The sequence below is a fragment of the Lissotriton vulgaris genome, chromosome 7 (genome assembly GCF_964263255.1).
Source record: "Lissotriton vulgaris chromosome 7, aLisVul1.2, whole genome shotgun sequence".
In the NCBI taxonomy this organism is placed as follows: domain Eukaryota; kingdom Metazoa; phylum Chordata; class Amphibia; order Caudata; family Salamandridae; genus Lissotriton; species Lissotriton vulgaris.
In genome coordinates, this window is record NC_141695.1 from 1,379,813,739 (window position 1) to 1,379,839,127 (window position 25,389).

Below are 25,389 nucleotides of genomic sequence, written 5' to 3' on the forward strand. Positions count from 1 at the left end.
CCTATGCGGAGCTGCACGGTCGGCCCTGAGTTCGGCAAACAGTGCCTCCATGGCACATGTCATGTTCCTGAAGCCTGCCCTGACTTCCCTTTGGTGTAACTTGATGTTTTTTGCTTGCAGGCTCTGTACCTGCAACATGTTTAGCTCCAGGCCAGCAAACACGGACCCATCCCCTGTATCAGCACCACTGCTGGGAGCATGGGACCTGTGCCTGATTGGGACAGCTGCAATAGGTTCTGCACGTGGGCGCTGTTGTGGTTCTGGCTGTGTGGTATCAGTTTGTCCATCACCATCAGTATCCTGGCCCTCGTCCTCCAAAGGGGTTAGTGGGCGCACAACATTCTGTCTGCGGCGCTTGGGTGGGTTCACTGGACTAGGCTTGTCCTCAGATTCATCCTCCTGCGCAGCTGCTGATCTTGTAGGGGAATTGCCCTGTCTCTCACTTGCTGTTGGCAGTGTTGCAGTTGATGCTGTGGACGTAAAAGCACACATTTATTTTCTGTTCTGACTTGCACTTGTAAAATATTAAATATCACTATTTGGGATTACATGTATCTTGTTTTTTCCTTTCATGATGTGCACAAGCATTTGGGGATTGGCTTGGTGTAAATGCACCACTGTTATGTGCATGTGACCACATCTCCCATAATGCATTGCAGTGTGTGCTTGTGTACCTGCACTGGCCGTCTAGTTTTGTTCTGCCCCTGGGTCGCTGCTGGGTGAGTGGGGGTAGTTGGGGGGGGGGGTGGGGGTCAGGGGTGTGATGGCATACCTCTTACCTTGTCCTGGTCCCGGGGGGTCGGAGCTGTCCAGGTCGGCCACGCCCACGACGCATTCAGGAAGTAGGGTTCCCTCCACCAGTTCCTCCAAAGGTGTTGAGTCAGTGGCAGTGGAGGTCCCTCCACCAGTCTTCCTGGCTTCACCCAACCTGGCAGCCACCTTCTCCTTGGAGCGCTGGCGCATGTTGTACTAGCGCTTCCTTAAGTCTCCCACACTCCAGTGTGTTACCCCAACAGCATTCACCTTTTGTTGGATGTCTGCCCAAATGCGCCTCTTCCTTGTCTCAGGCACCCTGAGAGATTTTTTCCCAAACCGCATTTCATGGCTTGTGACCATCTCTTGAATCAGCACTTCCAGCTCAGCTTCAGAGAATTTCTGTTTTCTTTTCCTCTGGTTGCCAGGCCTGTCTCCTGTGTCCTCCATTTTTTCAAACACTCCAGAGCTCCCTCTCCAACACTCCTTCTCTCTGTGATTCAAAAACTCAGGTGCAGCATGGGTAGTCACACTTCCTGGTTGTGATGTCATCAAGCTGCACCTGAGTTTCCGATTCTCAGATTTGCAAAATTCGCAGTTTTGCAATTTTTCCCCGTTAAGGAATCGCAATTTTGGACATGTAAAAAAAAAATAGCGATTTTTGGGGAATCGCTATTTTTGTGCGATTTATTTCATACATACCATTTTGCGATTTTGATTTTGCGTTTCGCAAAAAAACGCCATTTCAGAATTGCATAACTGCAGCATGATACATATGGTCCTTAGTCTGCAAGCCAGGGGAATCCTGAGGGATCAATATTTGCGTCCAATACAGCAGCCATCAGACTGCAGGCAAGATCATCTTAAGTGGTGTGGGGGATTTACCAAAACCTATTTCCTGCGTGTGTTTTGTCACATTGCATGCAATGATTTTGCCTTGGTGCCAAGGCCCCCGTAAATATGTTTCAGAGCTCCTCAGGACAAAAAAAATCCCTCAATGACAGAGTGATCAGGAGGGCCTTGGGAAGGGTCCATGGCCCCTTCATTTAGTCCACCTAAAAAAGCCTGTAATTTCCCTGGATTTAAAATGTTCTTGGATTTACCGTCCATGGTAATCCGCATGCGTGCCGGCTCGAAGAGGCTAAATTTGACGTCCTATTTGTGAAGGAGAGGAAAACCTTTCTCTGGTCGTTTGTCTCTTGGAAAAGTCTGCTGACACTTGGATCTTGGGACCATTAAAGGCTTACAGTCCATGAGCACTTGCCACTGTCGGGATCTGACGCACATGCTTGTGTTAGTCCCAGACCTTTTAGGTCTCAGACCACATGAGGCTGAGGCTGGCCGTGGCCTTATTCAATGCTTTCTTTGCATCTCATTCGGAAAAGAAAAGGCAAACCCAGGGAGGGCTGGCAAGAAGTCACAAAGAAAGCCTCTGACATCTGTGCCTTCTGCTTTCTCAAGGATCCCGAAGAAGCGTACATTATCCCTGCGGCTACAGGTCTCAAGGTCCACAATTTTGTCATTAAAAGCATGAAGTTCCAGGTCCTTGTCTGGCAGGATATTGACCTGGATTTGAAAACGGACAAGCGGTGGTCCTTAGTCTCCACCTTGTCATGGAAACCAGAGATCTCAGCACGGATCGACTTCAATTCAGTGGTGAGTGCCATAGTTTTCACGTCCTATATCTCCAGCCTATGACCCACCGAAGTTACCTCTTTCAGGATCAGGTCCATTGTGGTCTCCAAAGGTCCCTGCGGAGAGGATGAAGGATAAGTTTGGGAGACCACCGCTGTAATGAGCTCCTGCCTTGTTGGTTTCCCAGAAGCCATCCTGGGCCAGCGTGCAGTTGATCAATGTGCAATGGACAATATCTAGGTGTGGACAGTCTGTCTCCACGTCCTAGGCGGGGGACATCAGGGGATTTCAATTTAGTGCAGATCTCTATGGCGGTATACCCCAATACCCCAACCTACCTAAAGGATACAAGAGATTTATTAAATCTCTTGGCCGACATGAGATTTTCGGATGAGAACATGCTACTTGTAGGACTTGACGTGGAGTCTCTATATGAGTCTTCTCCAATAGAAGACTCTTGACACCTTAAAGAAACTACTTTTCAGCACACAGCGGGAACATAAGACACCTAGACACTTTGTATTGGAATGCTGTAGGCTCGCCCTTACAGAGAACTATTCTGAATACAACAATATGCTTTTCCAACAATGCCACAAGACTTCCATGGGCAGCACATTAGCCCCAAGTGTGGCAGGGCTCTATGTGAGTGATTTCGAGGAAACACATATACAAAATAATGTGAACCCTTACCAACAGAAGATCTTGTTCTGGAAACGTTACATAGATGACGTCATCTTAATCTGGGAAGGTAACAGGGAAAGTTTAGAAGAATTTCACAGCTGGATGAATACCAGGGATGTATGGCTTAAATTCACCTACACAGCCGACAACAGAAGTCTAGATTTTCTAGACATTACCATCTTTGTGGAAAATGGAGCTTTACAAACCAAAACCTTTTTTAAGCCGACAGCGAAGAACAGTCTACTCTCATACAAGAGTTTTCATCCCCGCCCTCTAATGGAAAATCTCCCATACAGTCAATTATTGTGCTTGCGACGTAATTGTAGCAAAACACAAGACTACAAGATGCAAGCTAAAGATCTGTGCACAAAGCTGAGACTTCAAGAATATCCAGACAAGACCATCAAAAAACGTAAAAAAAGAGCCATAAACCAACCAAGAGAGAGCTTGCTGGATACCACACCGAGAGAAACGGAAAAGGACCCAACTACCTGTGTTACAACTTACAATGTGCAAAGAAAGAGAGTTCTCCCAATTGGTTTTAGGTCCAGAGGGGGGAGACAAAAGCAAACAACGTATGCGAAGTACCTCTAATTATGACCTATATTGCTTTTTAACCAGGAATAAATCTAAACAATCTTTATACAGGAGAGAATGTCAAAGAGGAAAGCTAACACTTGAAAGTATTATCAAAACATATTTTTATTGATTTTTTATATCATTTATATCGATTTGAAAAAAAAATTTATGCATCTGCATATTTCATTTTGTCAGTTTGCATATTAGACAGAGATTCACCATATTACAAGAAACAATTGGTATAATTAGGAAAAGTGCAAAATGAAACAATATGACTTAAGAAAAAGTGCCCCTAACATTCTATTTGATCCTAACATTCTCGCATACACACTTGCATACCATACATACCATAACAGTTATTAAAAACCATTCCTAACAAACATTGGGAAACAAACTGAACACAATGAGACAAGGAGACCCAAAAGGTGTACTTGGTAGATTGCAAAGAGAGCCTAGATGGGGTGGTTCTACCAGTTAGAAATTGGTCTGTGTGGATTTGACCAAACTATATCCAAATTTGTGGATGCTGGGCCGACGTACGTTTCGGTGACAATGTCACCTTCCTCAGGGCCAAGGAAAACACATAACAAGGTAACATATAGGCATGTTCTCCACACAAGTTAAAACAACAGGGGCATTGCACAGTGTATTCCTTTTCTAATGAGTAAGGCTATGTATGGTCAAATACTTGTAGCTGCTGAGTCTGGCTGAGACATGATCTTTGCAGCGCAGGGCGCGTCAAACAAGAAAAAAGATCCACAGGTTGTTGGTAGAAATTTGATGCAATGGGCAATCAGAAATGAGTGCAGGCGCTATTGGTCCTACTGGATGTTTTCTTTCACGAGGGCTGGTGCCGTATCTGGGGGTTCCTGGGTGTATCTTGCAAGATAGACCCAGGAACCCCCAGATACGGCACCAGCCCTCGCAAAAGCAGATGTAGAGGCTGGTCGGTGCTAGATTTTCAACTTTTGTGAAACAAAAGAACCCGCTCCACTGTAACCAGGTGTCGCAGCACACCCCATAGGCATTCGGCTTATGGGGTGGGACCCTAATGATGAAGCATGTCACCAACCAGGTTGGTGAGTGAGGGGTCTTCTCAAAAAGACAATTATTGTCCGGTTCTAGGTTGGGGCACTTATTGCTAACCTAAGCCTTATGCTTTAGATACAGAGGAAATCCCTACACTGTATATTTTGCATCTAGGGGGTACTCCTCCATTGTTGTTAAGCACTTTTTCTTAAGTCATATTGTTTCATTTTGCACTTATCCTAATTATACCAATTGTTTCTTGTAATATGGGGAATCTCTGTCTAATATGCAAACTGACAAAATGAAATATGCAGATGCATTAAAAAAAATTCAAATCGATATAAATTATATAAAAAATAAATAAAAATATGTTTTTATAATACTTTCAAGTGTTAGCTTTCCTCTTTGACATTCTCTCCTGTATAAAGATTGTTTAGATTTATTCCTGGTTAAAAAGCAATATAGGTCATAATTAGAGGTACTTCGCATACGTTGTTTACAACTTACAATGTGGCCTCCAACAAAAATTGTCAATAAAAACTGGTGAATCATTACATCAGGAGAAATAACCTGGCCTAAACCGAACTTTGCGAACAAAAGGACCAGAAACCTTAGAGACATCCTGGTTCATACTCGACCACCACCACAAAAATGTGGCAAACTCAGACCACAACTATGGGACAATCCCCCTGTGGTAGGCCATGACCTGCCGCAAGGTAAAATAACGGATAGATGAACAGAGAAGCAATGTTAAATTCCAAAGCATGACCACAAAAAAAACGAGCAGTCACTTTATAGAGGCTAAACATACGACGAATGACCTGAAATGGGTGGTTCTTGAAACCCTAGCAACAACAAACACACAATGCAGAAAGAGTACTTTTTGAAAAAGAACAAAGATGGGTGCATCGCCTACGGACTAATGAATGTGGACTCAACGACAATATACCCTGGTTAAGTCTTAATTACTGAAGGGCCCACATAGGATTTAAACTTTATTAAGTAGGCCTTTTTTTTTTTTAAACTATCACATCAGAAGAACCGATTTTAAACTGACCTTCAGGCGGAGCCCCAACGGTACTCACAAAATCTAAATATCCGATTATTCCAAGAAGGCTCTTAAAATCATGGACCCTCATATGCTCAACGCACAGCCCGCATAAACTAGTCCACAATATCATCAAACATCATGAGATGATATAGACTGGATTCAACAACTGTATTCCTGTTATTAACCCTTGACAAAGAAAAAGACAAGTAAAAGTACAGATTCCCTATCAAGAAAAACACTTTCCTACCTCATGGAATTTGAGTTTTTAGCTTATTTTTTATTAGATTTCATTAGTCTCAAATCAACGCTGGAGTCTTCAGCATTTTTTTAGGGAACCTAAAACCTAAATTTGGTACCTTGCACCAATAGATGACACCGCTGCCATAAGAACAAAAAGTCTTTTGTCTAGGTCTACACCCATTTTTCGTAAACACATTAAAAGTACAGGAAATGAAGGAGAAATGGGAGGCTGAACTGGGTGCCATGGATGAGACAGACTGGAATACTGCGTTGGCATCACCACGAGAGGCAGGCGTTTCAGCACGATTTAGACTGGTGCAATTTAAGATACTGCACAGAGTTTATTACACTAGATCCACCCTGCATAAAATTCACAGAGCGGAACACCCGAACTATCTTAGAGGTTGTGGTGAGGAAGGGACACTGATACACACACTTTGGAGCTGCCCGGTTATCACTGCATACTGGAGACAAGTCATGCGCACCATTTCCCAAACCTTAGAGATGTCACTTGCACCGGACCCACGGGTGTGCTTACTGAATGTATGGGAAGGAAGTGATTTGACGCGTCGGGGGCAGCAGTGGGTGACGATTGGGGTCATGGTTGCCAAGCGAGATATAGCGCAGAAGTGGGGGGTGGCGGAGTCACCGACCTTAGCGCAGTGGTGCAGGGAAATGGACAGACTTATGGTGATTGAGCGAGCAGTATACAAAATGAGGGCTAACCCTCACAAATGGAATAAGATTTGGCAAGCATGGAACAGTTATAGGGGGGATCTGTGCGAACCTTTACCTGAAGACGACAGATAGTTCAGGGGACGAAGAAGGGATGGATGATTGATACACCAGAGGACGGCTGGGAGGAGTCGGGAAGGGAAATGGGACATGAACGCATCTAAGTTCCACTAGGACATGGGGACAGGAGAGGGATATGAAGGGATGCCCGAGACTCGCAACCAGCATGTGATGCTTAAGGTACACTACCTTTGATGTCTGTAAATACCTAAAGTTAATGAGTCTAATGTTTTGTTACATAAAAAAAAAAAAGTAAGACTAGTTATACTGCATACATACTATGCGAATGCCCTATGTAAAGTGTCGACAAACGCTGCCGGACCGGAAGGTTGTCGGCTGAAGAGCTGTGTAACAATGAAGATGAATTTCTATATGTTTAACGACAAACCACCGGGCTATATTGAACTAAGATGTATCTCTGGCAATTACAAATAAAGTCTTACAACCAAAAAAAAAAATAAAGTACAGGAAATGAATCCCCCTCCACTTCCGGGGATCAAGAGGCAGAGACAGCACAAGTAGTGCGCACCCTGCACACGAAGTAGACGCGACGTCGGCAATGGAGTCCAAACATCAAAACCGTAATGTACCAAGTCGGCAATGGAGTCCAAACATCAAAACCGTAATGTACCAATCGTTTGCCGAATGTGACTTTTTAACTTGAAACTTTATGTCATTATTCCCAGCAGGCATACCGCCCTGAGATCACCCGAAAAGGTCAGAAACTTCTGACTCAGAGGTACGCTCTAGAGGGACCACAGGGGGGAACTACTATTTAACTGGGAAACTCTTGTTAAGGGTCACAGTTTCACAATAATACCCTTGCCAGCACCAGAGCGTAATCAAACACAACGAGGCAGTTTACTTCTAAATTAACGCTGCTTTGAACCTCGCCCACATGCGGCTAAGTCTCACAACCTCCAGGTTTAGAGACAACGGTTGAGCTGCATCAACTCGATACTTCGGTCAAAATACTTAACTGTTTTAATTGATTACTGTTATACATAGATCACGGCTCCAGACGGGGTTTTATTTACACACCGAGAACAAAGTCATGCGCCCAAGTATGCACGGGTCCTCCGTAATTCCGAATTACCGAGAAACGAAAATCGCTGCATATTACATTAAAACACTGAGTAACTTTAAACGACCAGGTTGTTGCCATGTTGAGCTTCACACATGAAATGGATGATAATGAAACGAATATCGAATAGTACCATCATTAGAAAATACCTCTCTTATGGATCATACGTGCTTTAGCAACCTATAGCACACCAATAGATCCATACTACACAACGTTTCTGATACACACTATTGAGTGTCAATAATCGAATAATGAGAGAATATTTGCCATTAAGAATGAGGGGTAATTTTGTCATGTAAAGTATACAGAGAATTGCCATTTTTTGCTTCTTTCTTCATACAGAGATTACCACAATATGGTACAAGTGCAGCATCCTGTTAAAATGTACAGGATTCTGACACATTTTGTATATGTTTGTACGTCATGTCTTCCTCCCCTCCTCCTTTTTTCTTGCAGGTACTAATAGACCTCACCATTGTCAGGACAACAAACCTAGACCAATAAAATAAAACCCTAGAATCAAGGTCATTATCACATTTCTCATTAATTCTTGGTCCTGATGAAAGCCTAACTGACCCCTCCCGGGCATCCAAAGGCTGAAACATGTCGACCTTTTATATGGACAAATATCAGTGCAGAACACCCCTAACTCCCCTTCCAATGCACGCCAAAGATTTTAAAACAGCCTGAATCCAGACCCAATAAATTCTCACTTTTTCTGGATACTCATACTTCTTAACCTTTTTTATTTACTTGTTATCACTATTATTTGATCACTGATCACAACTGGTTCTACCAGTAGTTTACCTCCAGGTGGAGGAAGCATAACCACTAACCCAATGATGATGCTGCCACGTACCTATAAAGGCGGAGAACCAAGATATACCGCCACCTGAGCCTTGGCACATGATTGAGTTTTTTATCGGCACCGTGAAACGACACACAAAACCCTGGTGACCCAGGACAAGTGATCCGTTCCCCCTCTGATTTTTTGTATCATGTATTAAGGAAGCTGAATGGATCACGACCACTTCCTTCTCCCCCTTTTTGATTCAATACTCTATGGCGGTATCCAACTGTGCCTGAAAGGGCAGACCAGTGGTGAACCAGGATACCAAGGCTATCTGCAATACCTTGGGCCCTCTGGGAATGAGTGGGACATGTGCTGGTGGATACTACAAGCCAGCAGTTGCCTTGGAGCAGAGAATATATGTCCCCTCTGGGGAGAAATGCATTATTATGTATGAGGGTCAGACTGAATCCGGGTGCGAGCACTCACTTCCAAACCGTTTCCTCAGGTATCCACTGCTGCTGATGTTGTTCGGCCTTTCAGAAGAGATAGACCACTGTGAGCGCAGGTGGCCCGGAAGCCCAAGTAGCCTATGCCCTGTAATGGAGAATGTAAAAAAACAGTTGCGTCAGGCCCTTGGTGTGTTGAAAGGGGCAGACTGCACAAGTCATGAGATCTCATTCTTTTGGTGGACCAACTACACACCACGTAGTTGATCCGTGTGGGAGTGAATGGTTCCATTTTGCACCTACTAGCTCAGTTGTAGGAAATTCTTGGCCCCTGAGTAGTGGCTGTGATGCAAGAGGTGGTGAAATAGTGTTGTTTACCCTCTCTTTCTAGCCCTTGGGGCTGGCAGTTTGCTGCTACTATTGGCTTCTGTTCTAGCAACGGCAGAATGAAAGAGAAAGAGTCCTGCATCCTCTCGCATGCTGCCAATGTGTTGATGGCCTTCATTCAACAAAGACCCTGGGACCTGAATCTTGCAGTCATACAGACACAGTATAAGACCAGACCTAGGCATTGCCCATCTGGGTATTAGTGTGCCAGGGTCTGTTCACTAATGCCATGTGGAGGGTTTCTCTGTGAACCATGATTTCCCTGGTTCATTGCTAGAACGAGCTCTCTATTCTCCTGCAGCCCTAACCCCAGACTTTAAAGCTTTATGTACTGATGAGGGACAGCTCACTGTTGGCTTCCTCTTCTGTTGCGTTGTTATACAAACCCTGGGCCAGGGATAGTTTGAGATGCAAAAGTACCATCAATTTCAAGGCCACCCATAGAAATAGTACTGCACCACTCACAGGCCAACTGACAGCCCTTCAGGATTGCCTGCAGAAATGGAGGGTTTACAGGGGCTGAGAGTAGCTGCTCTGTATAAAGCACACTAATGTTTTTCAGGTGCAGCATGGCCAGAGAAAAAAGTTAAACAAATAATTAAATAAATAGATGTTTTGCCACTGACTTTGTACAGCTGTTGATTGATTGGAGTGTCTTAAAAGAAAAGGAAAATGCTACTTACCCAGTATGCATCTGTTCTTGGCATGTAGAGCTGTAGATTCATATGCGTTAGCATAGATCACCATGTACTGTTGGGCTCGGATGTTTGCACTCCGTTTTTCTTCGAAGAAGTCTTCCTAGTCACGAGGTAGGGGACTCCTCTTTACGATGATAGTGTGCATGGGCATCAACTCCATCCCCAGATTGTTTTTTCGCCATTAAGGGTGATATACCCAAACATCCATATAAAAGGCCATCTTCTTGACCCTATTTTTAGCAACTGCCCGGGGCTGGAAGTACGTACGCCCTCCCCCATCCCATGGTCCGATCACCATCTTATTTCCTTTACTTGGACTATGCACAGCCTCCACCAGCCGCAACAAATAAATCTACCCCTACAGAGGAATTGGTCCAAGCTCCCTGTGCATGATTGGCAATTAACCCTGGATAACACCAGACCCCCTATTAACCCGGATCCCACCTCAGCAAATGAGGATTTTAATAGGTGGATCACTAATTCCCTCGACTCTGTACTTCCTTTGAGGAGGATGGAGGCTAAGCGGAACTCTAAGACTGCCCTTGGTACTCCCCTGAACTGCGCGAACTAAAAAGTAAGTGCAGATGTCTCGAAAGGAAATGGGGACTGGTTTCTCCCCCGCCAGTAAAGCCATCTACAGAGAAATGATTATGACCTACTAAAGGGAGATTAAATCTGCTCAGTCAGTCTTTTTTGCAGAGGAAATCAATTCAGCAGCTTCCAAACCGAAAGAAATCTATCGGATCGCAAAGACCCTTTTAAAACGACGAGAACAGCCCAAAGACCCCTACAACGTACAAGCTCGCTGTATCAAGTTAGCTGACTACTTTTCGGAAAAAATCAAATTATCTACTCCTCCTTTCCAACGAGTCTTGTCTCTACTCAGATAGCGATTATCCCTACCACTGAGACTCACCCCACCCCTTCCCTGCAATCCTTTCCCCTGATTACTCCCGCTACACTTAACTCCATGGTCTTACAGGTAAAATGAGGTTCTCCCAATGACCCGGCCCCGCCACGTACCCTGGAAATGGTAAATGATAATATTATCTCAACTGTACTGAACCTACTCAACTCCTCCCTAACCTCAGGTTCAGTCCCACTCCCCTGGAAGCGGGCCATGGTCAAGGCCCTCCTAAAAAAAACGAATTTGGACCAGGCAGACCCAAAAAACTATCGGCTAATTTCCCTTCTCCCTTGGGTGAGCAAAATACTCGAAAAACACATCTATCCCGCACTAGTAGAGCTCATCGAATCTAGCCATCTGCTCGATGACTCAAACTGGATTCCGGCCCAAACATGGGACCGAAACCGCGCTATTGGCAGTGACAGAGGAGGCACGGATGATCTTGGACCAGGGGGGCTCAGCAGCCATTATCCTCCTGGACCTAAGTGGCGCCTTTGACACTGGCAACCACTTCTGCGGCTTGCGAACATCGGGGTTTCAGGCAAGGCCAGGTCCTGGCTAGAATCCTTTCTCTCCGATCGCTCCTTCCAAGTGTTCGAGGGCAACACTACATCTTTGAGTAAACCCCTTGTCTGCGGTGTCCCCAGGGCTCTTCCCTGAGCCCGGCGCTGTTTAATGTTTATATGGAACCACTAGCTGAGGTTGTCCGTCCGTTCGGAGTAAAAATCATCACTTACGCGGACGACACCCAACTAGTGGTGTCCCTCAACCAACTGGAATCCAACCCTGACAATCTCAGAACCTACCTGGAAGATGTCTCCAATTGGATGACCATGTCATACCTCAAACTGAACAGCGAAAAAAATGAGGTAATGCTCCTTGGCAACCCCTCCCCTACAGCTCTTAAGCTACTCTGGCCCCCCTCACTCACTTGGCACTCCACCTTCGCCTAAAGACAAAATCAAGAGCTTAGGCATTTGGCTCGACAAAGCCCTTAATTTCAACGCCTAAGTCACCAGGTTATCGGCAACTTGTTTTGGCTTGCTTATGCTACTACGGAAGATTCTCCCTGTATTGCCCTTTGAAGCCAGGAAAATAATGATCCAGGGACTCATTCTTTCTAGATTGGATTTTGGAAATGCCCTGTATTTAGGTGCCCCCCAGTCTACCCTGAATACGCTACTGATCGTACAGAATTGTGCAGTGCCTACATTACTCCTAATCCCCCGTCACACTTCGGCTAAGGCCGGACTGAGGAGCTTACACTGGCTGCCAGTTAGACGGAGAATTGAATTTAAGACCTTATGTACTACCCACCGAGCCTATTGGAAAACGGGTCCGTCTAGCCACCATCTCCTGATCATCCCATACCTCCCGCAAGACAGCTTAGATCATTTACCTCCTTCCTAGTGACAGTCCCGAAGATCAAATAGGCCAGATTTGGAGGCCGAGCCTTCTCATACAACGCCTCAAGGCTCTGGAACTCCCTCCCTTCCACCTACGTGCAGAACCCAACTTATTATCCTTCCGTAAGCACTTAAAGACCTTACTCTTCTCATATCTCGAATAGCCCCTCTGCCTACACCTCCTGCTCATAATTCTGTTAGCGCTAGGACGCCTCAGGGTAGCTACCGCGCTCTACAAATCTTCTTTCCATTCTATTCTATTCTATTCTATGATGGAGTTAGTAAGAAAAGAAAAGGATGTCCATGTGTGTTGTATCTAAGTAAGATAACACTGCAGCAGATAAAGGTCCCCGGGGAGGCGGGTGGGTGCATATGAATCTACAGCTCTACATGCCAAGAACTGATGCATACTGGGTAAGTAGCATTTTCCGTTCGAGGCATATGCGCTGTAGATCATATGCGTTAGCATAGACAATACAGCAGTTGTTTTCCCCGCGGTGGCTGACCTGTTCTGATGCAGTAGTTCCGAAAAGTGTTCTTAAGACAGCCTGGCCCACACTAGCTTGTTGCTTTGAATGCACATCTACACAGTAGTGTTTTGTGAATGTGTGAGGTGTAGACCAAGTTGCAGCCTTACAGATGTCATCTAAGGGTATATTTCCTAAGAATGCCATATAAGCCCCTAGTTTGCATGTGGAATGCGCTATATGGGGAATATTTAATGTGCGTTTGGCTTTAATGTAGCATAATTAGATGCATTGAACTATCTATCGTGCAATACCAGTTTTTGAAATGGGATTGCCTTTATGTGGAGGTGAAAAAGCAACAAAGATTTGCTTGGCTTTCCTAAAAGATTTAGTTTGTTCCATGTAATAAGAGTATTGCTATTTTGACATCTAGTGTATGAAGAGCACTGTAACCGGGATCCCAGCGTAAGCCCCGCAATAGGGCGCGAACTGACCTTTTGTGACCCCCCCCTCTTTTTTCCTCAGCCCGTACCTACAGCGAGATGGCCTGGCCAGGAGAGATACAGTTGCGACGAGGAAGACGACGGGCCCTTTAACTGGACCAAAGACCTTGAGGAGGAGGTGGAGTCAGAACATCCCTTAAAGGGCGTATCCGAGAAGACCCAGGTGTGTTTTTTCACCGGAGGAGCGGTCAGTGAGGAGCAGGGCGGAGTGGCGGGAAGCAGCGAGGACGACTGGAGGAGCGGAGGACGAGTGAGCGGAGAGGACGACTGGAGGAGCGGAGGACGAGTGAGCGGAGAGGCCGACTGGAGGAGCGGAGGACGAGAGCACGACCACAGCTACATGTGGATCAGTGAGGACTGCATCGCGGAAGAGCCGAGAACCGAGGAACAGGGAAGAGGACAAGACGGGAGCGCCGAGGAAGCACTGGAGACGCCCGGAGGCCAACACCACGATCCGCCCAGCCGTACGCCAGGAGGGGTACGGCTCACTGAGGTGCGTAATCGCTTCATAGGCTGGTTTAAAAAGCGAACTAGTCGCACTACGTAGACCGCTTTGTGTTTCACTTAAAACCCGGGGTCCCTTCACAGACACATACCCTCTCAGTGGCTGGTAAGCTAATTCCCTGTTTGTGTGTATCACTGGGTGTTCCCCACACGGTCCCCCACCTGGATCTCTAGGAACTGCTGTCGCTGTCATACTGATACCGGCCTCTCTTCTCTTTCCCCTTTACGGTGTCGGCGAGGGTGGACAGCACGGAGCCTCCGGAGCCCAGCAGGAGGAGGAGTCCCGTAAGAAGGAGAGAAGAGGGAGTGATCAGAAAGACCAGGCGGGAAAGGAGCAGATCACCCCGCAGAGGAGCAGTTAGGAAGACCTGTACAGATTCTTTATATGAAAGATTAAATCCTGGCATAACTAAAACAAGACTCTTGCCTTTTACTAGTCCCGCCGTTACAGTGGTGGAGAATGCGGGCATAGTTACCGTCTGTACCAAGACGATGGAAGGAGTTGTACAAGCCCTGGTACAGGGCCAGGAGAGACTGGAAAGACTTGCTGAACAGCAACTCCGGGCCGCAGAAGCCGACAGGGAGCTGATTAAAACCGCCGTGGCGGCCCGAGCACTGGACCCCCCCCCTTGCTTCTGGGCCAGTCACTGTGAGCAACATACCGCACACTATAGGAGGAGTGTCCTTACAGAAGTATCAACCCGGCGAAGATCCGGACGCCTTCCTCATGAACTTCGAGCGGGCTGCTCGGGCCTGTGGGTGGCCTGGAGTGAAATGGCCCTTCTTTTTGGCCCCCTTACTAGTCGGTGAAGCCCAAGCCGCCTATCAGGTAGCTAATCCGAGGGGTGACACACCTTACGCCGACATTAAACGGATCATCCTGGATCATCTGGGGCTAGACCGAGAAGCTTATAGGCTCAGATTCCGGAGAGAAAGAGGAGTAACAGGGGAGACGCCAAAAACCCTATTTGCTAGATTAAAAATGGCCGCCGACAAATGGCTGAGCCCTACTGAAAGTACTAAAGAGGAAATTATGGACAGGATATACCTGGAACAATTCCTCGAGGCCTTACCCTTTGCCACTCAAAGATGGCTAAAACAGCACCCTGACCTGACCACAGTTCAAGCAGTCGAGATGGCTAATACATTCTCACGGGTGCAACAGAGACCAATGTTACCAGTAGAAACAGAAAAACAGAAACCCTCCTTCAAAACGGAGAAAAGACCAGTAAGACTCCCAGAACAGCCTAGACCACGCCCCTGGAGAGCCGAACCTCTTCCTCACAGTGGACCTCAATGTTTTGAGTGCGGCACATGGGGTCATATTGCCAGGTTTTGTCCCAGGAAAAAAACGACCGAGGAACCAATGGAGGTGGGATACTTACCCCGCACCGTACTCTATTCAGCCGAAATGGGAAACGCATACAGAGTAAGTATGAGAATCAACGGTAACCCCGTACAAGCCCTCCTAGATTCAGGCTGCCGCCAGTCTGTGGTACAGGCCCACCATGTACTACCACAACAAGTCCTACCCAAAGAACAGGTGTATATACGGTGTGTCCACGGGGACGTGAAACCATACCCCGTGGCAGTAATCACATTGATATCCCAAGAAGGCCCCCCTTCCCGAGTACGCGTTGGGGTGCTAGCCACCCTTCCAGAAGACTTGATCATCGGGACAGACAACCCGACCTTTCTGAAAATGTTTAAACAGAGTATGGGAGAGGGGACCAAAGCCGGAAAAAAACCCAGAAATAGGTGCGATGCTCCCGCATTGATCTCTCCCGACCCCTGGACATTGGACCGTAGCTTCCAATTCGCGCAGGCTAATGATGCTACGTTGTTTAACGCCTGGGAGAGTGCGCATCAAAACGAGGGGTTGGTACCAGTGCGGTATCCTCGCATGTTCATCAAGAATGGACTCTTGTACAGACAAGGAAAAGAAGAAGACCCGGAACAGTTGTTAGTACCGGTGCCCTTCAGAGAACCGGTGCTTTTTTTCTCACATTCTCACCTGGTAGCAGGTCATATAGGGGCAGAAAAAACAACTCAGAATCTCTTGCAATGCTTCTATTGGCCTGGTATTTATAAAGATGCCATGACCTATTGCCAGGAATGCGACATTTGCCAGAAACGGAATATGACCAGACCACCAGCAGTACCGTTACAGCCCCTTCCCATCATAGGAGTTCCTTTTGAACGGATAGGGATGGACATCATCGGGCCCCTACCGAAAACCAGAAAAGGGTACCAATACGTCCTGGTGATTGTCGACTACTCTACTCGATTCCCTGAGGCTTTTCCCCTTACCTCAACGACCACTAAAAATGTCGCGGACAAAATGTTGGAACTGTTTTCTAGAGTGGGATTCCCGAAAGAAATACTGACGGACCAAGGAACCCCCTTCGTCTTCCGCCTCATGGGTGAGGTCTGCAAGGTGCTGCACATCCATCAAATACGCACTGCTGTGTATCACCCGCAAACGGATAGCCTCGTGGAGAGGTACAATCGTACGATAAAAACCACATTGAGAAAAATGTTGGAAATCAACAGTACGGAGTGGGATCAAGTACTGCCTCTTGCTTTATATGTTATCAGAGGACAGAAACAAAGCAGCCTAGGCTTCTCTGCTTTTGAATTGCTCTACGGTCGTCAACCCAGAACCTTGCTGGACATGACAAAAGAAGCCTGGGAGAAGGAAACCCCGGAAGAAACAGCCAGTACACTAGAATATGCACGCAACCTCCGTTCTAAACTAGGCAAATTACGTGATCTGGCGTTCGCCAATCTAGAAAAAAGCCAGGATAAACAGAAAAGAGTCTATGACAAAGGAAAGAAGTGGCGTAAGTTGGAGAAAGGGGACTGGGCGCTGGTGTTGTTACCCTCATCCACGCAAAAATTCAAAGCAGAGTGGAGTGGGCCGTATAAGGTCGTGGAAACGATCGGAAACACCAGTTACAGGTTACAGATGAACCCCCGGAAACAACAAACGTATCACATAAACATGTTAAAAAAATGGCTGAGTAAGCCTCCGGTGGGTGTGCATATCGTGGAAAGAGATCTGCTCCCCGACCCCAGCACCATACCCCAACTCGTGATCAATGAGGACCTACGACAAAAAGAAAGACAGGAGTTGACGGAAGTCCTTAGAAAACAGGAACATGTGTTTTCCGACCTACCAGGAAAAACCACCCTAGCAGAACATTGTATCGAGACCAGCCCGGGAAAAATCGTGAAAATCCGCCCATACAGGATCCCTGAGGCCAGAAGACAAGATATAAAACGTGAAGTGGCTGAGATGCTAAAACTAGGTGTGATCCGTCCATCCCACAGTAACTGGTCGAGTCCTATCGTCCTGATACCTAAACCAGATGGAACAAGACGCTTTTGCATGGACTTTCGCGCCTTAAATGAAGTATCCACATTTGATGCATATCCCATCCCGCGTATTGATGAACTGATTGAGAAATTAGGAAAAGCCAAGTTTATCAGCACTATTGACCTTACAAAAGGGTACTGGCAGGTTCCCCTGCGGGAAGAAGACCGACACAAAACCGCTTTCTCACCTGCTGAGGCTCATTATGAATTTACGGTGCTTCCGTTTGGACTACACGGAGCACCCACAACTTTCCAGCGGCTCATGAACAACGTGTTAACAGACATATCCACCTTTACCTCCGCCTATCTGGATGATATTGTCGTGTTTAGTCCTGACTGGGAGACCCATCTAGTACATTTACGGAAGGTGTTAGAAACCCTTGACCAAGCAGGATTACGGATAAACGCCAAGAAATCCCGATTAGCCTTCCACAAAGTTAAGTATCTAGGGTATGTTTTGGGACATGGCCTCATCGAGCCCCAAACGGAAAAGGTGAGGGCTATAGCAGAGACTCCGTTTCCCAGTACAAAGAAGGAACTGCGTGCCTTTCTAGGCCTCATTGGCTATTATCGGAGGTTTATACCGCAATTTGCGCAGCTGGCAACCCCTCTCACGGATGCCCTACAGTCCCGGGTCAAACAGTCAGCCCTGAGGTGTCCCACCCCTGCCATGTTGGAAGCATATTCGGCTTTAATGAGGACTATCACCTCAGCCCCTATTCTCACCTCGCCTGACTTCACGAGAACCTTTTCTCTGCATACAGACGCCTCGGACTTCGGAATCGGAGCAGTGCTGTCTCAAAAGGGCGATGACGGGATGGATCATCCGGTCCTCTTCATCAGTAGAAAACTGTTCCCGAGAGAACTCAAATATGCCACTGTGGAGAAGGAATGCCTGGTATACGGTGGGCTATTGAAAAACTGGCCTACTACCTGGAGGGCAGGACCTTTACGTTGTACACGGACCATGCCCCGCTATTATGGATGGCTCGGAACAAGTCCACCAATGCCAGGGTCATGCGCTGGTTTCTAGCAGTACAGCCGTATTCCTTCAAAGTGTGCCACGAAAAGGGGGTGGACAACAAGGGGGCCGATTTCCTGTCCCGTAATCCCCTTCCCGATCGGAAGGATCCAGGGGGGAGGTGTGTAACCGGGATCCCAGCGTAAGCCCCGCAATAGGGCGCAAACTGACCTTTTGTGACCCCCCCTCTTTTTTCCTCAGCCCGTACCTACAGCGAGATGGCCTGGCCAGGAGAGATACAGTTGCGACGAGGAAGACGACGGGCCCTTTAACTGGACCAAAGACCTTGAGGAGGAGGTGGAGTCAGAACATCCCTTAAAGGGCGTATCCGAGAAGACCCAGGTGTGTTTTTTCACCGGAGGAGCGGTCAGTGAGGAGCAGGGCGGAGTGGCGGGAAGTAGCGAGGACGACTGGAGGAGCGGAGGACGAGTGAGCGGAGAGGACGACTGGAGGAGCGGAGGACGAGTGAGCGGAGAGGACGACTGGAGGAGCGGAGGACGAGTGAGCGGAGAGGACGACTGGAGGAGCGGAGGACGAGTGAGCGGAGAGGCCGACTGGAGGAGCGGAGGACGAGAGCACGACCACAGCTACATGTGGATCAGTGAGGACTGCATCGCGGAAGAGCCGAGAACCGAGGAACAGGGAAGAGGACAAAACGGGAGCGCCGAGGAAGCACTGGAGACGCCCGGAGGCCAACACCACGATCCGCCCAGCCGTACGCCAGGAGGGGTACGGCTCACTGAGGTGCGTAATCGCTTCATAGGCTGGTTTAAAAAGCGAACTAGTCGCACTACGTAGACCGCTTTGTGTTTCACTTAAAACCCGGGGTCCCTTCACAGACACATACCCTCTCAGTGGCTGGTAAGCTAATTCCCTGTTTGTGTGTATCACTGGGTGTTCCCTACACGGTCCCCCACCTGGATCTCTAGGAACTGCTGTCGCTGTCATACTGATACCGGCCTCTCTTCTCTTTCCCCTTTACGGTGTCGGCGAGGGTGGACAGCACGGAGCCTCCGGAGCCCAGCAGGAGGAGGAGTCCCGTAAGAAGGAGAGAAGAGGGAGTGATCAGGAAGACCAGGCGGGAAAGGAGCAGATCACCCCGCAGAGGAGCAGTTAGGAAGACCTGTACAGATTCTTTATATGAAAGATTAAATCCTGGCATAACTAAAACAAGACTCTTGCCTTTTACTAGTCCCGCCGTTACAAGCACGTTCTGCCACTGAGTCTGGTTGAGGGAAAACACTGGTAGTTCAACAGACTGATTGAGGTGAAAGGCAGAAACAACTTTAGGTAAAACATTTGGATTAGTCCAAAGAATGGTTAGTGACTGGAGCTCACCAACTCTTCTAAGAGATGTGATGGCTATAAGGAAGGCTACTTTCCGAGTGAGGAACTGTAGTTCACATTTGTGCATAGGTTCAAACGGTGGGTTCATGAGTCTTGTAAGGACAAAATTAAGGTTCCAACTGGAGAGGGTGGAACTCTAGGGGGAATTATTCTTTCGATTCCTTCCATGAATGCTTTGATAGCGGGTACTCTAAATAAAGACAAGTGTTGTCTGTTTTGTAGATAAGCATCTATTGCAGTGAGATGCAATCGTATGGATGTGTATGCCAAGTTACAGCGTTGTAGGTGTAAGAGATAGCAAATGATGTTTTGAATAGTGGCATCTAGTGGATTGATTTGATGGTTTGTACAGTAAATTACAAACAGTTTTCACTTTGCTGAGTAGCATGCGCTTGTGGTAGAACGTCTAGCCTCTGTAATGATGTTCATACAGTCTGGTGGGAGAGTAAGGTAACCAAACTCTATGATCTCAGGTGCCAGATCGCAAGGTTGAGTTGATTGGGATCTGGATGTCATGGTTCTGAGTGAGAAGCTTGGGTGAGAGGTAGTTTTTGATGAGGAACTACAGATAGTTTCAACAGGGTTGTAAACCATGGTTGTCACACCCATGTGAGAGCAACCAGGATCATTTTGAGTGAATGCTGTTGGAGCTTCCGAACCACTTATGGAATGAGTGGGAGAGGCGGAAAAGCGTAAGCAAATGTTCCGGACCAGTTCATCCACAGCGCATTGCCTTTGGACAATGGGTGTAGATCCCTGGAAGCGACGTTTGGGCATTTCATGTTTTGGTGTGTGGCGAACAGATCTATTTATGGGTAGCCCCATGTTTCAAAGAATGGAAGGAGAACTTGAGAATGTAACTCCCATTTGTGGATCTGTTGTCGCCGACGACTGAGTAGATCTGCAATCTGATTGTCTAATCCTGGAAGATGTTCTGCAAGGAGATATATCTTTTGAGGAATGGCCCATCTCCATATGCTTTGAGCTGGACACGAGAGCTGTAGGGAGTGTGTACCTCCTTGCTTTTGTATATAGTACATTGCTGTCATGTCTGTACGGACTAGGACAGCTGTCAGTTGCAGATGGACTTGAAAGGCTTTTAATGCTAGAAAAATTGCCAGAAGTTCCAGGTGGTTTATGTGGAACTGTTTTTGTTGTGGAGTCCACATGCCCTGAATGTTATGATTTTGTAGATGAGCTCCGCAACCAGTGAGCGATGCGTCTGCTGTTGCCAGTATTTGTGAAACCGGGTCGAGGAACGTCTGCCCTTTGGAAAGGTTTTGTGTGTTCCACCACTGCAGAGATCGATGGGTGCGGCTGTCTACCAACACCAGATCTGTCAACTGGCCTTCAGCCTGGTTCCACTGACATGCTAAGCATTCCTGCAAGAGGCCATCATTCCTATTAATTGCATGAACACTCGAGCTGGTAATGAGAGTTGAGGTGGAAATTGTGATATTAGAGACTGTATGCTGCGTATCCTGACTGGGTTGGGGTAAGCTAGAGCCTTGACAGTGTCTATTGTAGCTCCCAGATATAATTATGTGTTGGATGGTTGGAGGTGGGATTTGGTGAAGTTTACTGTGAATCCCAGGTGAAGCAACTGAATTGTTTTGTGGGTTTATTGAACACCGCTTTGTTGCGATTTGGTTTTAATGAGCCAATCGTCCAGATAAGGAAACATGTCAATGTGTTGTCTTCTTAAGTGAGCTGCAACTACTGCTAGACACTCGGTGAAAACTCTGGGTGCTGTGGTTACTCCGAACGGGAGGACTTCGAACTGGTAGTGTTGACCGCCCACCGCAAACCTGAGATATTTCCTGTGAGTGGGGTGAATGGGAATGTGGAAGTAGGCAACCTTTAGATCCAAAGTGGAATGAAAGTCGCCTTGGTGAATCAATGGGCTCACCTGTTGGAGGGTGACCATGTGGAAATGATTGGATTGAATGTAGAGATGTAGCTGTCTGAGGTCCAGTATTGGTCTGAGAGAGCCATCCTTTTTTGGGATTAGAAAATAGAGTGAGTAAACCCCTGTGCCCTGGTGAGCTAAAGGGACTGGTTCTATTGCATGTTTTTGTAACAGGGAGAAACCCTATTGTTTTAGGAGGGTGAGATCTTCTGAAGACATCACACGATGTTTGGGAGGAATGTTTGGTAGGGTGGAGGTAAGTTCCAGGCAATAACCACGTTGGATAATTTGTCTTACCCACTTGTCTGTTGTGATGGAATTCCAGACAGGTAGGAACTGTGAGAGACGTCCCCCGACAGGAGTGGAATGATCGGGGGTAGTGGAGAGAAGTCACTGTTTGGTGGTAGGGGAAGTGCGGGTGGAGTTACCTCTGCCTCTTCCTCAATTGTTATTCCCTCTGTATCCTACCGAAAAAAACCTCTGATGAGGATTGATTGGGGATTTTATAAGACAAGTAGGTGTTTCCTAAAGCAGTTGTCTTTGAGCCACCCCTATAAAAGGAGCGACAAAAGGAGCCTCTATTAGAAGGTAGTTGTAATGACCCAGTGGATTTAAAAGTCTCTGTGTCTTTTTTCATTTTCTCCGATGAAGAATCAACTGTGGGACCAAATAGATGCTCCTGATCAAATGGCAGATTAAGTTGTGCTGATTGTTCTTGTTTGAATCCTGAGATTCGAAGCCAAGCGTGTCGGTGTAGCAAAACACTGGTGTTAATGGAACACGAGGCTGTATCAACTGCATCGGGAGCACATTTCATTGAAGTGTTAGTAATTTGCTTACCCTCTTGAATGAGGTTGTGAGGTTTAGCCATGTATCGGTCTGGTAAGTGTTGCATACGTTTTTTTAGCTTGTCATAGAGAGCTCTATCATAACGCGCAAGGAGCGCTTGTGCATTGGTAATGCGCCAATGAATGGCAGCTTGAGATGCGATTCTCTTGCCTGATGCACCTATAATTTTTTGACTCCTTATCAGCAGGAGGGTCGTCACCTGTTGTCTGAGAATTTGCCCTTTTCCGTGCATTTGAAACAAGAGAATCTAAAGGTACCTTACCCCTGATGTAAATTGGGTCTGTAGGAGCTGCTTTATATGTTTTGTCTACCCTTGGTGCAAGTATTCTAGCTCTAACAGGGTCTTTGAATACCTTCGCTGGCGTGTTTTATCACACCTTTGAGCATGGGCAATTATTTGTGTTTTTTTGGGAGCGAGCAAAAGTTTCCACTAAAACATCCTAGTCCAAGGGATCAGCATGTAATTCTACCCCATGGTATTGAGCAGCTCTATTAATAAGCTGTGCAAAACCAATATTGTCATCGGGTGATGATGGTCTTGAGGGATATAGTTCGGGTCATTAGCATTATCCGGGTCCTTATCAAAATCATCCCAGGGGTTTGAGTCCTGTGAAATGTTGTCCTCATTATCATCCCCATCCCAGTCTCTATCTCCGTCCCCATCATTATCATCCTGTGGCACAGGAAAAACATGGTGATGGTGAGTTTGCTGGTGAGTAGATTTGAGTTAAAAGGTGGAGGAAAGGGAGGTATGTAAGGGGGAGAGGGGTTAGTACCATGTCTTTTTTCTTAAGAGGTATGTGGTAGTCTTCAGGGAGGTCCAGCTTCCGTTTTTTAGGAAGTGTTGCTCGAAGTTTTCAAGCTTTTGGGTCCATATCCAATTGTTTTTGTTTCAGATCCAAAGATTCTTGTGGAGGAATATCTTTGGATGGACTGTGTGTGTTCGGAAGGTTTAAGAGGGCTTTCGTGCTTTTGAGGTTCGGTGCAGCATGTTATGGCTCCGAAGGCTTGACTTTTTTTTGGTTCCGATGCTTTCGGCTTAGCTGGTGTCAGTTCCAAAGCTTTTGGTTTTGGTGGTATCTGCTCCGAAGCCTTCTGTTTATGGGAATCTTTTGGTGCCGAAGATGTCTTCGGTGCAGACAGCGGAGCATCAGGCTCAGCCTTGTGTTTCGGTGCTGAAGATGTGGGTTCGACAACAGCATGGGGTCGGTTCGATCCGAGCCGGTAGACTTGTCTTTATGTTTCATAGCGGGGCTCGAAGGCGTGGCGTCTGAAATGGTATCACGGTGTCGACCTGAGCCCGAAGGCAAAGGTGTAACCAGAGTCTTTAGCGTTTTTGTGGGCAGTTGGGGCTCGTTACTCACAGTTCGTTGAGCCGGAGTGACGTTCAAGTCCTCTTCCACGTCGAAGTTGTTGGCTTCGGACAGGGAAATGTGTTGTTCTTCTTCTGCGCCGGGTTGGAATTCCGACTCTTCTCCGAAGATATCTGGACTAGTACTTGCGACGTTGAGCCCGACGGTCACAAATCGTTATTTGATTGGAATGATCGACAGGCCTCGCAGTTCGTTTCTTCGTGCTCCAGGGAGAGGCAGAAGCTACAGACCTCATGCAGGTCCATGTGTGTGAACTTAGCACCACACCCGGGGCATTTCTTAAATGGAGTCCGTTCCATGGACTGCTGGCGTGGTCGGCGTGGGTAGGCCTCATGGCCCGCGTCGAAGCAATGATCGAAGTAGTTGGATTTTACGATGCACGTCAGAAGGGAACCTGCGCTCGAAAACAATACCGTTGAGCGGTGAGGATTGCGCGTCGAAAAGGTCTGAAGACTATCCTGGTGCGGCGCAATACACATCCGAACCCGACGGTGGAAAAAAACGATCTGAGGATGGAGTCGATGCCCATGTGCACGATCATCGTAAGGAGGTGTCACCTACCTCGTGTCTAGGAAGACTTCTTCGAAGAAAAACAAAGTGCAAACAACCAAGCACAACACCAGATGCCGATCTATGCTAAAGCATATGATCTATGGCGCATATGCCTCTAACACATATTTCATCTTTTGACTGCCTGTGTCAACTGCCAAATGGCCCCAATCATGTAACAGAAGGAGGCAGAATTATCATCATCGTTATTATTCTCAGTCCTTCCCCAGCCCTTCAGGATTGCAGAGGGCTGAAAATGGGCTGCGGATACACCACTTCATGCGGTTTAACAGTTGATGTTGACTCAGGATGTATGCTGGGCCTCCAGCAATGAGGTCGGGAGACTCCATGCCCACCAGCGCTCAGCAGAGCATGTATATTACCCTCAGAGCAGCTCTGTGCATTCCTTGCACAGGTAGATACACACCCAGCAATCATGGCAGCCAAAGACTGCAGGTTATCTGCATTTTTCTCTCAGAGCCTCCCGGCGCAATGGAACTCCAATTTCAGGTGGCCTGGACAGCCAAGTCTGAAGAGCTGGCTTCTTCAGCCGTCCCGTTCTCCAGGACTTTCTGGTGTGATCTTGGTTCGCAGACCCACCACCGGGGTTGGTATTGCTGAGGTATCTATTCTAAGGTAAGGAATCTAACACTAACCTGTTTCTTTTAGATGCACAAGTTACTTACCTTCGGTAGTAATATATCTGTAAGAAACAATAGTTAGTGTTAGATTCCTTACCGCCACACCCATCCTCTCCGTTCTGCGAACCGATATCTAGGGTTAAGGACATCCCTTTCAGGGCCCTAGTTTAATGGCACCAGTGTCGGTCTCTGGCATGGCTCTGCGTTCCTGGCGCGGAAAGCTATGTACAAGAACTGACGTCAGCGCGCGAGGGCGGCGTCTATGTGCTACGACGACGTCAATCCGGCGATTACGACACCGACAACGAAAGCGGAGCCGCAGGCGACACCTATCGACGCGCAGGTATACGGCTACGCAAAACTT

At 47.1% G+C, this 25,389-nt stretch overlaps 1 protein-coding gene across 5 annotated transcripts in view; it reads right to left on the minus strand.

Annotated features, from left to right (window-relative positions):
* Positions 1 to 25,389, minus strand: part of INO80E (INO80 complex subunit E) — a 258,774-nt gene that overhangs the window by 16,745 nt on the left and 216,640 nt on the right. Inside the window, exon 8 of one of the 5 annotated variants that reach the window (XM_086932096.1) lies at positions 9,127 to 9,234. The exons of the other annotated variants lie outside the window; for them this stretch is intronic. Coding sequence (XP_086788222.1) covers positions 9,142 to 9,234 — 93 coding nt within the window. The 3' untranslated portion in view covers positions 9,127 to 9,141. The remainder of the gene's footprint in view (positions 1 to 9,126; positions 9,235 to 25,389) is intronic. 5 annotated transcript variants of the gene reach the window in all.